This window comes from Oncorhynchus keta, unplaced genomic scaffold, assembly GCF_023373465.1.
Source record: "Oncorhynchus keta strain PuntledgeMale-10-30-2019 unplaced genomic scaffold, Oket_V2 Un_contig_7839_pilon_pilon, whole genome shotgun sequence".
In the NCBI taxonomy this organism is placed as follows: Eukaryota; Metazoa; Chordata; class Actinopteri; order Salmoniformes; family Salmonidae; genus Oncorhynchus; species Oncorhynchus keta.
The window spans coordinates 2,501-15,927 of NW_026289706.1; the positions used below are offsets into that span (position 1 = coordinate 2,501).

The following is a 13,427-nucleotide window of genomic DNA, read 5'->3' on the forward strand; positions in this document are numbered from 1 at the left end:
AGCTCCCACGATGGCTGGGACGAAGGACCAGGCCCAGGACACCCAGCCCTGGTCCCCCTCCTCCCCCTGCATGTAATGCTCTGGGCTGGGGTACTGTCCTGCCATGACCTGGGCCTCTGGGTCTCCGTCCAGACCTGAGGAACAATAACACAACACAGATAGGTCAGCTTCATGTCAATACACTGGAAGGCTGAGCGACTACGGGAAGGCTGGGGGATTATGGGAAGGCTGGGGGATTATGGGAAGGCTGGGGGACTACGGGAAGGCTGGGGGACTATGGGATGGCTGGGGATTATGGGAAGGCTGGGGGACTATGGGAAGGCTGGGGACTATGGGAAGGCTGGGGGACTATGGGAAGGCTGGAGGACTATGGGAAGGCTGGGGGACTATGGAACTATGGGAAGGCTGGGGACTATGGGAAGGCTGGGGGACTATGGGAAGGCTGGGGGACTACGGGAAGGCTGGGGTACTACGGGAAGGATGGGGGATTATGGGAAGGCTGGGGGATTACGGGAAGGCTGAGCGACTACGGGAAGGCTGAGTGACTACGGGAAGGCTGGGGATTATGGGAAGGCTGGGGATTATGGGAAGGCTGGGGGACTACGGGAAGGCTGAGGGATTATGGGAAGGCTGAGCGACTACGGGAAGGCTGGGGGATTATGGGAAGGCTGAGCGACTACGGGAAGGCTGGGGGATTATGGGAAGGCTGGGGGATTATGGGAAGGCTGGGGGACTATGGGAAGGCTGGGGGATTATGGGAAGGCTGAGCGACTACGGGAAGGCTGAGCGACTACGGGAAGGCTGGGGATTACGGGAAGGCTGGGGGACTATGGGAAGGCTGGAGGACTATGGGAAGGCTGGGGATTATGGGAAGGATGGGGGATTATGGGAAGGATGGGGGATTATGGGAAGGCTGGAGGACTATGGGAAGGCTGGAGGACTATGGGAAGGCTGGAGGACTATGGGAAGGCTGAGCGACTACGGGAAGGCTGAGCGACTACGGGAAGGCTGAGGGATTATGGGAAGGCTGAGCGACTACGGGAAGGCTGGGGGATTATGGGAAGGCTGAGCGACTACGGGAAGGCTGAGCGACTACGGGAAGGCTGAGCGACTCCGGGAAGGCTGAGCGACTACGGGAAGGCTGGGGGATTATGGGAAGGCTGGGGGACTATGGGAAGGCTGGGGGACTATGGGAAGGCTGGGGGACTATGGGAAGGCTGGGGACTATGGGAAGGCTGGAGGACTATGGGAAGGCTGGGGGACTATGGAACTATGGGAAGGCTGGGGGACTATGGGAAGGCTGGAGGACTATGGGAAGGCTGAGCGACTACGGGAAGGCTGAGCGACTACGGGAAGGCTGAGGGATTATGGGAAGGCTGAGCGACTACGGGAAGGCTGGGGGATTATGGGAAGGCTGAGCGACTACGGGAAGGCTGAGCGACTACGGGAAGGCTGAGCGACTACGGGAAGGCTGAGCGACTACGGGAAGGCTGAGCGACTACGGGAAGGCTGGGGGATTATGGGAAGGCTGTGGGACTATGGGAAGGCTGGGGGACTATGGGAAGGCTGGGGGACTACGGGAAGGCTGGGGGACTACGGGAAGGCTGGGGGATTATGGGAAGGCTGGGGGATTATGGGAAGGCTGGGGGACTATGGGAAGGCTGGGGATTATGGGAAGGCTGGGGATTATGGGAAGGCTGAGCGACTACGGGAAGGCTGAGCGACTACGGGAAGGCTGGGGGATTATGGGAAGGCTGGGGGACTATGGGAAGGCTGGAGGACTATGGGAAGGCTGGGGGATTATGGGAAGGCTGGGGGATTATGGGAAGGCTGGAGGACTATGGGAAGGCTGGAGGACTATGGGAAGGCTGGAGGACTACGGGAAGGCTGAGCGACTACGGGAAGGCTGAGGGATTATGGGAAGGCTGAGCGACTACGGGAAGGCTGGGGTACTATGGGAAGGCTGAGCGACTACGGGAAGGCTGAGCGACTACGGGAAGGCTGGGGGATTATGGGAAGGCTGAGCGACTACGGGAAGGCTGGAGGACTATGGGAAGGCTGGGGACTACGGGAAGGCTGGGGGACTATGGGAAGGCTGGGGGACTATGGGAAGGCTGGAGGACTATGGGAAGGCTGGAGGACTATGGGAAGGCTGGAGGACTATGGGAAGGCTGGAGGACTGTGGGAAGGCTGGAGGACTATGGGAAGGCTGGAGGACTATGGGAAGGCTGGAGGACTATGGGAAGGCTGAGCGACTACGGGAAGGCTGAGCGACTACGGGAAGGCTGGGGGACTATGGGAAGGCTGGAGGACTATGGGAAGGCTGGGGGACTATGGGAAGGCTGGGGGACTATGGGAAGGCTGAGCAACTACGGGAAGGCTGGGGGACTATGGGAAGGCTGGAGGACTATGGGAAGGCTGGGGGACTATGGGAAGGCTGGAGGACTATGGGAAGGCTGAGCGACTACGGGAAGGCTGGGGGACTATGGGAAGGCTGGGGGACTATGGGAAGTCTGTCCTGTAATTAAGACAGACATGAACAACCTGAGGTCCCCCAGCCTTCCCATAGTCCCCCAGCCTTCCCATAGTCCCCCAGCCTTCCCATAGTCCCCCCAACCCGAGGTGCCCTGTAAAAAGAGGACCCTTTGTCAAATGCTGTATGACATATCGATGAACTAAAGACGTTTACATAAAGTCCAATGTGTTCAACCCAAATGGATCTGAGCTCCTGTTTAAACACTCAACTTTAAAACCTCGAACCTTCAACCTTAAAAAACAAACAAACTCTTACAGACTTCGTGATAATGTAATTACGGGGGGAAACTCTCATTTCAGTTCATCAGTGAAAGAAAACACAGCTTTGATTCCACGTCAGGGAGACAGCGCGGCGTGACGTAGCCCTCTTAATGAATCTGGACTTCCTGTGGGGTTGGACTCAGCCAAGTTGATTCAGCTGAACACTACAGACGACTGGAAGCAGAGCCGGAGAGAGCAGTGCCTCGGAGGGCAGATGGGTTGGTGACGGAAAGCTGACATGGCACCGAGGCACGCAGGATGTAGTGCTTTTCAGTCAGACAGGTAGTCGGGTAGGCAGACAGGTAGGCAGGCAATCAGCCAGTCAGTCAGCCAGCCAGCCAGTCAGCCAGCCAGTCAGCCAGCCAGCCAGTCAGCCAGTCAGCCAGCCAGTCAGCCAGCCAGCCAGTCAGTCAGTCAGTCAGCCAGCCAGCCAGTCAGTCAGCCAGTCAGCCAGTCAGCCAGCCAGCCAGTCAATCAGTCAGCCAGCCAGCCAGCCAGTCAATCAGCCAGTCAGCCAGTCAATCAGCCAGTCAGCCAGTCAGTCAGCCAGCCAGTCAGCCAGCCAGTCAATCAGTCAGCCAGCCAGCCAGTCCTTACCGCATCAGGCTCGAGCAGTGGTTCAAACTTTTCCACTCATGCCCCTCTTCCATCATCCTCAGTTTTAACGGGGAATTTCCTACATCACCCTGACAGGAGTTCTGGCCCAGTGGATCATCCTGACAGGGGCTGGGGGCTGTAGGGCTGTAGGTGAACCACTCTGCCAGGGGCTGGGGCTGTAGGGCTGTAGGTGAACCACTCTGCCAGGGGCTGGGGAGAGGGGCTGGGGGTGAACCACTCTGCCAGGGGCTGGGGAGAGGGGCTGTAGGTGTACCACTCTGCCAGGGGCTGGGGGCTGTGAGCGAGTCACCTAGAGGTGGTCACGCTCTAATGTGGCTCCCCTGACCTATGAACCTGTATGGTCGTGTCTGTTTCCCTGAGCTGGCCTGCTCCCCTCTGCGACAGCCAGGGGAAGCTGATGTCAACAGACAAGAATGTACTCGCTCTCTCTCTCAAAACAATACCCCGCGTGAGGTCACAGCACAGGAATCCCACAGGCTTAGGCGGTGAAAATTATGTCATGTTTTAAGTCAATCTTTCACTTTGCGAATTGGCAGTTGGGAAATGAGAAATCCACTGTTCTGGCTTTTTCTGGTCGTTGTTTTCTTTTTTGTACTTCCTGTTAGAGTCTGAGGTGTCACGTCTAAACACCAAGACCTTCTACTGGTCGTTGTTAGGTACTTCCTGTTAGAGTCTGAGGTGTCACGTCTAAACACCAAGACCTTCTACTGGTCGTTGTTAGGTACTTCCTGTTAGAGTCTGAGGTGTCACGTCTAAACACCAAGACCTTCTACTGGTCGTTGTTAGGTACTTCCTGTTAGAGTCTGAGGTGTCAGGTCTAAACACCAAGACCTTCTACTGGTCGTTGGTTTGTACTTCCTGTTAGAGTCTGAGGTGTCACGTCTAAACACCAAGACCTTCTACTGGTCGTTGTTAGGTACTTCCTGTTAGAGTCTGAGGTGTCACGTCTAAACACCAAGACCTTCTACTGGTCGTTGTTAGGTACTTCCTGTTAGTCTGAGGTGTCAGGTCTAAACAACAAGACCTTCTACTGGTCGTTGGTTTGTACTTCCTGTTAGAGACTGAGGTGTCACGTCTAAACACCAAGACCTTCTACTGGTCGTTGTTAGGTACTTCCTGTGAGCATCCATTCTTGGTGCTTCTCTCCTCGTGTTTTACCAGCCATCCATTCCTGGTGCTTCTCCCCTCGTGTTTTACCAGCCATCCATTCTTGGTGCTTCTCTCCTCGTGTTTTACCAGCCATCCATTCCTGGTGCTTCTCTCCTCGTGTTTTACCAGCCATCCATTCCTGGTGCTTCTCCTCCTCGTGTTTTACCAGCCATCCATTCTTGGTGCTTCTCTCCTCGTGTTTTACCAGCCATCCATTCTTGGTGCTTCTCTCCTCGTGTTTTACCAGCCATCCATTCCTGGTACTTCTCTCCTCGTGTTTTACCAGCCATCCATTCTTGGTGCTTCTCTCCTCGTGTTTTACCAGCCATCCAATTCTGGTGCTTCTCTCCTCGTGTTTTACCAGCCATCCATTCCTGGTGCTTCTCTCCTCGTGTTTTACCAGCCATCCATTCTTGGTGCTTCTCCTCCTCGTGTTTTACCAGCCATCCATTCCTGGTCCTTCTCTCCTCGTGTTTTACCAGCCATCCATTCCTGGTGCTTCTCCCCTCGTGTTTTACCAGCCATCCATTCCTGGTGCTTCTCTCCTCGTGTTTTACCAGCCATCCATTCCTGGTGCTTCTCTCCTCGTGTTTTACCAGCCATCCAATCCTGGTGCTTCTCTCCTCGTGTTTTACCAGCCATCCAATCCTGGTGCTTCTCTCCTCGTGTTTTACCAGCCATCCATTCTTGGTGCTTCTCTCCTCGTGTTTTACCAGCCATCCATTCCTGGTACTTCTCTCCTCGTGTTTTACCAGCCATCCATTCTTGGTGCTTCTCTCCTCGTGTTTTACCAGCCATCCAATCCTGGTGCTTCTCTCCTCGTGTTTTACCAGCCATCCAATCCTGGTGCTTCTCTCCTCGTGTTTTACCAGCCATCCATTCCTGGTGCTTCTCTCCTCGTGTTTTACCAGCCATCCATTCTTGGTGCTTCTCTCCTCGTGTTTTACCAGCCATCCATTCCTGGTACTTCTCTCCTCGTGTTTTACCAGCCATCCATTCTTGGTGCTTCTCTCCTCGTGTTTTACCAGCCATCCAATCCTGGTGCTTCTCTCCTCGTGTTTTACCAGCCATCCAATCCTGGTGCTTCTCTCCTCGTGTTTTACCAGCCATCCATTCCTGGTGCTTCTCTCCTCGTGTTTTACCAGCCATCCAATCCTGGTGCTTCTCTCCTCGTGTTTTACCAGCCATCCATTCCTGGTGCTTCTCTCCTCGTGTTTTACCAGCCATCCAATCCTGGTGCTTCTCTCCTCGTGTTTTACCAGCCATGCAATCCTGGTGCTTCTCCTCCTCGTGTTTTACCAGCCATCCATTCTTGGTGCTTCTCTCCTCGTGTTTTACCAGCCATCCATTCCTGGTGCTTCTCTCCTCGTGTTTTACCAGCCATCCATTCTTGGTGCTTCTCTCGTGTTTTAACACTATCTAATATCCATTCTTGGGTGATGTCTGTTTTTAGAGATTTTACGATCCGTCCAACTGTTGTTCCATTCCAAATTATACATTTTTTTAAATTATAAGCTTTAAAAATGTACATTAAATCACGTTGTTGGTTTTTAAAGTCAGTTTTACTATCATTATCTTTTACAATTACAACTGATTGTATTAGTTTTTAAAACCTTCTGGATTCCACCTAAAAACACTGATTCACACACAGTCACACACTAAGAGACTCTTTCCAGTTCATTAGTAAGAAAAAGAGAAGAAGAAAAAAACACTTTTCATGAAAAAAGGATGAATTAATATTCTCTTTGAAAATGTTCTGAAGAGAAACACAGGCAATTAAAAGTCACGGACGATTAACATGTCCTGAGTGGATACACACTGAATCCATTACACTGAATCCATTACACTCAATCTCACACACACACACACACACACACACACACACACACACACACACACACACACACACACACACACACACACACACACACACACACACACACACACACACACACACACACACACACACACACACACACACACATGGAATTACAGGCCTCTCTCATCTTTTTAAGTGGGAGAACTTGCACAATTGGTGTCTGACTAAATACTTTCTTGGCCAACTGTAACATTGGAATCAGTTATAGAATCCATGTCCCTCTACGGTTGTCTGGGGTGACGGGGCCCGGTCGTAGTGACGGAGCCCGGTCGTAGTGACGGAGCCCGGTCGTAGTGACGGAGCCCGGTCGTAGTGACGGAGCCCGGTCGTAGTGACGGAGCCCGGTCGTAGTGACGGAGCCCGGTCGTAGTGACGGAGCCCGGTCGTAGTGACGGGGCCCGGTCGTAGTGACGGAGCCCGGTCGTAGTGACGGAGCCCGGTCGTAGTGACGGAGCCCGGTCGTAGTGACGGAGCCCGGTCGTAGTGACGGAGCCCGGTCGTAGTGACGGAGCCCGGTCGTAGTGACGGAGCCCGGTCGTAGTGACGGAGCCCGGTCGTAGTGACGGGGCCCGGTCGTAGTGACGGAGCCCGGTCGTAGTGACGGGGCCCGGTCGTAGTGACGGAGCCCGGTCGTAGTCACGGAGCCCGGTCGTAGTGACGGGGCCCGGTCGTAGTGACGGAGCCCGGCCCGGTCGTAGTGACGGAGCCCGGTCGCAGTGACGGGGCCCGGTCGTAGTGACGGAGCCCGGTCGTAGTGACGGAGCCCGGCCCGGTCGTAGTGACGGGGCCCGGTCGTAGTGACGGAGCCCGGCCCGGTCGTAGTGACGGGGCCCGGTCGTAGTGACGGGGCCCGGTCGTAGTGACGGAGCCCGGTCGTAGTGACGGAGCCCGGCCCGGTCGTAGTGACGGGGCCCGGTCGTAGTGACGGAGCCCGGCCCGGTCGTAGTGACGGGGCCCGGTCGTAGTGACGGAGCCCGGTCGTAGTGACGGAGCCCGGCCCGGTCGTAGTGACGGGGCCCGGTCGTAGTGACGGAGCCCGGCCCGGTCGTAGTGACGGAGCCCGGTCGTAGTGACGGAGCCCGGCCCGGTCGTAGTGACGGAGCCAGGCCCGGTCGTAGTCACGGAGCCCGGTCGTAGTGACGGAGCCCGCCCGGTCGTAGTCACGGAGCCCGGTCGTAGTGACGGAGCCCGGTCGTAGTGACGGGCCCGGTCGTAGTGACGGGCCCGGTCGTAGTGACGGAGCCCGGTCGTAGTGACGGAGCCCGGTCGTAGTGACGGAGCCCGGTCGCAGTGACGGAGCCCGGTCGCAGTCACGGAGCCCGGTCGTAGTGACGGAGCCCGGTCGTAGTGACGGAGCCCGGTCGTAGTGACGGAGCCCGGTCGTAGTCACGGAGCCCGGTCGTAGTGACGGAGCCCGGTCGTAGTGACGGAGCCCGGTCGTAGTGACGGAGCCCGGTCGTAGTGACGGGGCCCGGTCGTAGTGACGGAGCCCGGTCGTAGTGACGGAGCCCGGTCGTAGTGACGGAGCCCGGTCGTAGTGACGGAGCCCGGTCGTAGTGACGGAGCCCGGTCGCAGTCACGGAGCCCGGTCGTAGTGACGGAGCCCGGTCGTAGTGACGGAGCCCGGTCGTAGTGACGGAGCCCGGTCGTAGTGACGGAGCCCGGTCGCAGTCACGGAGCCCGGTCGTAGTGACGGAGCCCGGTCGTAGTGACGGAGCCCGGTCGTAGTGACGGAGCCCGGTCGCAGTGACGGAGCCCGGTCGTAGTGACGGAGCCCGGTCGAGTGACGGAGCCCGGTCGTAGTGACGGAGCCCGGTCGTAGTGACGGAGCCCGGTCGTAGTGACGGAGCCCGGTCGTAGTGACGGAGCCCGGTCGTAGTGACGGAGCCCGGTCGTAGTGACGGAGCCCGGTCGTAGTGACGGGGCCCGGTCGTAGTGACGGAGCCCGGTCGTAGTGACGGGCCCCGGTCGTAGTGACGGAGCCCGGCCCGGTCGTAGTGACGGGGCCCGGTCGTAGTGACGGAGCCCGGTCGTAGTGACGGAGCCCGGTCGCAGTGACGGAGCCCGGTCGTAGTGACGGAGCCCGGTCGTAGTGACGGAGCCCGGTCGCAGTCACGGAGCCCGGTCGTAGTGACGGAGCCCGGTCGCAGTCACGGAGCCCGGTCGTAGTGACGGAGCCCGGTCGTAGTGACGGAGCCCGGTCGTAGTGACGGAGCCCGGTCGCAGTGACGGAGCCCGGTCGTAGTGACGGAGCCCGGTCGTAGTGACGGAGCCCGGTCGTAGTGACGGAGCCCGGTCGCAGTCACGGAGCCCGGTCGTAGTGACGGAGCCCGGTCGCAGTGACGGAGCCCGGTCGTAGTGACGGAGCCCGGTCGTAGTGACGGAGCCCGGTCGTAGTGACGGAGCCCGGTCGTAGTGACGGAGCCCGGTCGTAGTGACGGAGCCCGGTCGTAGTGACGGAGCACGGGCCCGGTCGTAGTCACGGAGCCCGGTCGTAGTGACGGAGCCCGGTCGTAGTGACGGAGCCCGGTCGTAGTGACGGAGCCCGGTCGTAGTCACGGAGCCCGGTCGTAGTGACGGAGCCCGGTCGTAGTGACGGAGCCCGGTTGTAGTGACGGAGCCTGGTCGTAGTGACGGAGCCCGGTCGTAGTGACGGAGCCCGGTCGTAGTGACGGAGCCCGGTCGTAGTCACGGAGCCCGGTCGTAGTGACGGAGCCCGGTCGTAGTGACGGAGCCCGGTCGTAGTGACGGAGCCCGGTCGTAGTGACGGAGCACGGGGCCCGGTCGTAGTCACGGAGCCCGGTCGTAGTGACGGAGCCCGGTCGTAGTGACGGAGCCCGGTCGTAGTGACGGAGCCCGGTCGTAGTCACGGAGCCCGGTCGTAGTGACGGAGCCCGGTCGTAGTGACGGAGCCCGGTCGTAGTGACGGAGCCCGGTCGTAGTGACGGAGCCCGGTCGTAGTGACGGAGCCCGGTCGTAGTGACGGAGCCCGGTCGTAGTGACGGAGCCCGGTCGCAGTGACGGAGCCCGGTCGTAGTGACGGAGCCCGGTCGTAGTGACGGAGCCCGGTCGTAGTGACGGAGCCCGGTCGTAGTGACGGAGCCCGGTCGTAGTGACGGAGCCCGGTCGTAGTGACGGAGCCCGGTCGTAGTGACGGAGCCCGGTCGTAGTGACGGAGCCCGGTCGTAGTGACGGAGCCCGGTCGTAGTGACGGAGCCCGGTCGTAGTGACGGGCCCCGGTCGTAGTGACGGAGCCCGGCCCGGTCGTAGTGACGGGGCCCGGTCGTAGTGACGGAGCCCGGTCGTAGTGACAGAGCCCGGTCGCAGTGACGGAGCCCGGTCGTAGTGACGGAGCCCGGTCGTAGTGACGGAGCCCGGTCGTAGTGACGGAGCCCGGTCGCAGTCACGGAGCCCGGTCGTAGTGACGGAGCCCGGTCGCAGTCACGGAGCCCGGTCGTAGTGACGGAGCCCGGTCGTAGTGACGGAGCCCGGTCGTAGTGACGGAGCCCGGTCGCAGTGACGGAGCCCGGTCGTAGTGACGGAGCCCGGTCGTAGTGACGGAGCCCGGTCGTAGTGACGGAGCCCGGTCGTAGTGACGGAGCCCGGTCGCAGTCACGGAGCCCGGTCGTAGTGACGGAGCCCGGTCGTAGTGACGGAGCCCGGTCGTAGTGACGGAGCCCGGTCGTAGTGACGGAGCCCGGTCGTAGTGACGGAGCCCGGTCGTAGTGACGGAGCCCGGTCGTAGTGACGGAGCACGGGGCCCGGTCGTAGTCACGGAGCCCGGTCGTAGTGACGGAGCCCGGTCGTAGTGACGGAGCCCGGTCGTAGTGACGGAGCCCGGTCGCAGTCACGGGGCCCGGTCGTAGTGACGGAGCCCGGTCGTAGTGACGGAGCCCGGTCGTAGTGACGGAGCCCGGTCGTAGTGACGGAGCCCGGTCGTAGTGACGGAGCCCGGTCGCAGTCACGGAGCCTGACATGACCTCTCCCCTCCTCCCCCCTGTAGTAAAGGGCAGTTTACACCAGTCTAACCTGGTGTAGTGATGACCTCTCCCTCCCCTCCTCCCCTCTCCCTCCCCTCTTCCCCCCTGTAATAGAGGGCAGTATCCACCAGACTAACCTGGTGTAGTGATGACCTCTCCCTCTCCCTCCCCCTCTCCCTCCCCTCCTCCCCTCTCCCCCTCTCCCTCCCCTCCTCCCCCTCCTCCCCCCCCTCCCCCCTCTCCCTCCCCTCTCCCTCCCCTCCCTCTCCCTCCCCCTCATCCCCTCCTCCCCCTCCTCCCCTCATCCCCTCTCCCTCCCCTCCTCCCCTCATCCCCTCTCCCTCCCCTCCTCCCCTCTCCCTCCCCTCATCCTCTCCTCCCCTCCCTGTAATAGAGGGCAGTATCCACCAGACTAACCTGGTGTAGTGATGACCTCTCCCTCCCCTCTCCCTCCTCCCCCTGTAATAGAGGGCAGTATCCACCAGACTAACCTGGTGTAGTGATGACCTCTCCATGTCCACTCCCCTCCTCCGCCTCTCCGTCCTTCCCTCCTCCTATCTCTCCGTAGTAGAGGCTGAGGACCAGCTCCATGATCCTGATGAACATGGGCAGCTGCTGGTCTGTGATGGACAGCTTCAGGGACTCCACCATCGTCTGGATCTGACAGGAGGAAGAGGAGGAACAGGAGGAAGTTAATAAAGAGAGACGTGAAGACCAGGGCTCTCCAACCCTGGTTGTGGCAGGCAGGCAGGCAGGCAGGCAGGCAGGCAGGCAGGCAGACAGGCAGACAGGCAGACAGGCAGACAGGCAGACAGACAGACAGACAGACAGACAGACAGACAGACAGACAGACAGACAGACAGACAGACAGACAGACAGACAGTAGGTCTCACCTTGATGACAGCAGGGATCTTAGAGTTGATGTTCTGGTAGGTGAAGTGGAGTCGGGTCCTGAAGGAACACTTGTAGAGGAGAGGATCCTGGTAGAACTGGATCATCCCAATGCCGTTCCTCTTATCCAGACACACCGTACAGTCACTGAAGTTGATCACTTTACGAAGCACCAGGTCAGGAGCTGGGGGCGGGACAGGGGGACACTTAGTCAACATATAAATCACATTCATTTAACGAGGCAAGTCAGTTAAGAACTGCCGACTCCGGCCGACGGTGGGTCGGTTGTGCGCCGCCCGGTGGGACTCCAAATCACGGCCGGTTGTGATAAGTCAACAACGCAGCCACTGCCAGCTAGCCTACTTCAGCAGTACTGTATCATTTTAATCATTTTAGTCAATAAGATTCTTGCTACGTAAGCTTAACTTTCTGAACATTCGAGACGTGTAGTCCACTTGTCATTCCAATCTCCTTTGCATTAGCGTAGCCTCTTCTGTAGCCTGTCAACTATGTGTCTGTCTATCCCTGTTCTCTCCTCTCTGCACAGACCATACAAACGCTCCACACCGCGTGGCCGCGGCCACCCTAATCTGGTGGTCCCAGCGCGCACGACCCACGTGGAGTTCCAGGTCTCCGGTAGCCTCTGGAACTGCCGATCTGCGGCCAACAAGGCAGAGTTCATCTCAGCCTATGCCTCCCTCCAGTCCCTCGACTTCTTGGCACTGACGGAAACATGGATCACCACAGATAACACTGCTACTCCTACTGCTCTCTCTTCGTCCGCCCACGTGTTCTCGCACACCCCGAGAGCTTCTAGTCAGCGGGGTGGTGGCACCGGGATTCTCATCTCTCCCAAGTGGTCATTCTCTCTTTCTCCCCTTACCCATCTGTCTATCGCCTCCTTTGAATTTCATGCTGTCACAGTTACCAGCCCTTTCAAGCTTAACATCCTTATCATTTATCGCCCTCCAGGTCCCCTCGGAGAGTTCATCAATGAGCTTGATGTCTTGATAAGCTCCTTTCCTGAGGACGGCTCACCTCTCACAGTTCTGGGCGACTTTAACCTCCCCACGTCTACCTTTGACTCATTCCTCTCTGACTCCTTCTTTGCACTCCTCTCCTCTTTTGACCTCACCGTCTCACCTTCCCCCCCTACTCACAAGGCAGGCAATACGCTCGACCTCATCTTTACTAGATGCTGTTCTTCCACTAACCTCATTGCAACTCCCCTCCAAGTCTCCGACCACTACCTTGTATCCTTTTCCCTCTCGCTCTCATCCAACACTTCCCACACTGCCCCTACTCGGATGGTATCGTGCCGTCCCAACCTTCGCTCTCTCTCCCCCGCTACTCTCTCCTCTTCCATCCTATCATCTCTTCCCTCTGCTCAAACCTTCTCCAACCTATCTCCTGATTCTGCCTCCTCAACCCTCCTCTCCTCCCTTTCTGCATCCTTTGACTCTCTATGTCCCCTATCTTCCAGGCCGGCTCGGTCCTCCCCTCCCGCTCCGTGGCTCGACGACTCATTGCGAGCTCACAGAACAGGGCTCTGGGCAGCCGAGCGAAAATGGAGGAAAACTCGCCTCCCTGCGGACCTGGCATCCTTTCGCTCCCTCCTCTTTACATTTTCCTCCTCTGTCTCTGCTGCTAAAGCCACTTTCTACCACTCTAAATTCCAAGCATCTGCCTCTAACCCTAGGAAGCTCTTTGCCACCTTCTCCTCCCTCCTGAATCCTCCTCCCCTCCCCCTCCTCCCTCTCTGCAGATGACTTCGTCAACCATTTTGAAAAGAAGGTCGACGACATCCGATCCTCGTTTGCTAAGTCAAACGACACCGCTGGTTCTGCTCACACTGCCCTACCCTGTGCTCTGACCTCTTTCTCCCCTCTCTCTCCAGATGAAATCTCGCGTCTTGTGACGGCCGGCCGCCCAACAACCTGTCCGCTCGACCCTATCCCCTCCTCTCTTCTCCAGACCATTTCCGGAGACCTTCTCCCTTACCTCACCTCGCTCATCAACTCATCCCTGACCGCTGGTTACGTCCCTTCCGTCTTCAAGAGAGCGAGAGTTGCACCCCTTCTGAAAAAACCTACACTCGATCCCTCCGATGTCAA

The 13,427-nt window shown here is 58.4% G+C and overlaps 1 protein-coding gene across 1 annotated transcript in view; it reads right to left on the minus strand.

The window, feature by feature from the left end:
* Positions 1 to 13,427, minus strand: part of LOC127926579 (uncharacterized) — a 39,176-nt gene that overhangs the window by 747 nt on the left and 25,002 nt on the right. The window contains exons 5-7 of the mRNA XM_052512016.1: positions 11,316 to 11,497; positions 10,914 to 11,082; positions 1 to 134 (exon numbers count right to left, since the gene is read on the minus strand). The exon at positions 1 to 134 is cut by the window's left edge and continues 747 nt beyond it. Coding sequence (XP_052367976.1) covers positions 1 to 134; positions 10,914 to 11,082; positions 11,316 to 11,497 — 485 coding nt within the window. The remainder of the gene's footprint in view (positions 135 to 10,913; positions 11,083 to 11,315; positions 11,498 to 13,427) is intronic.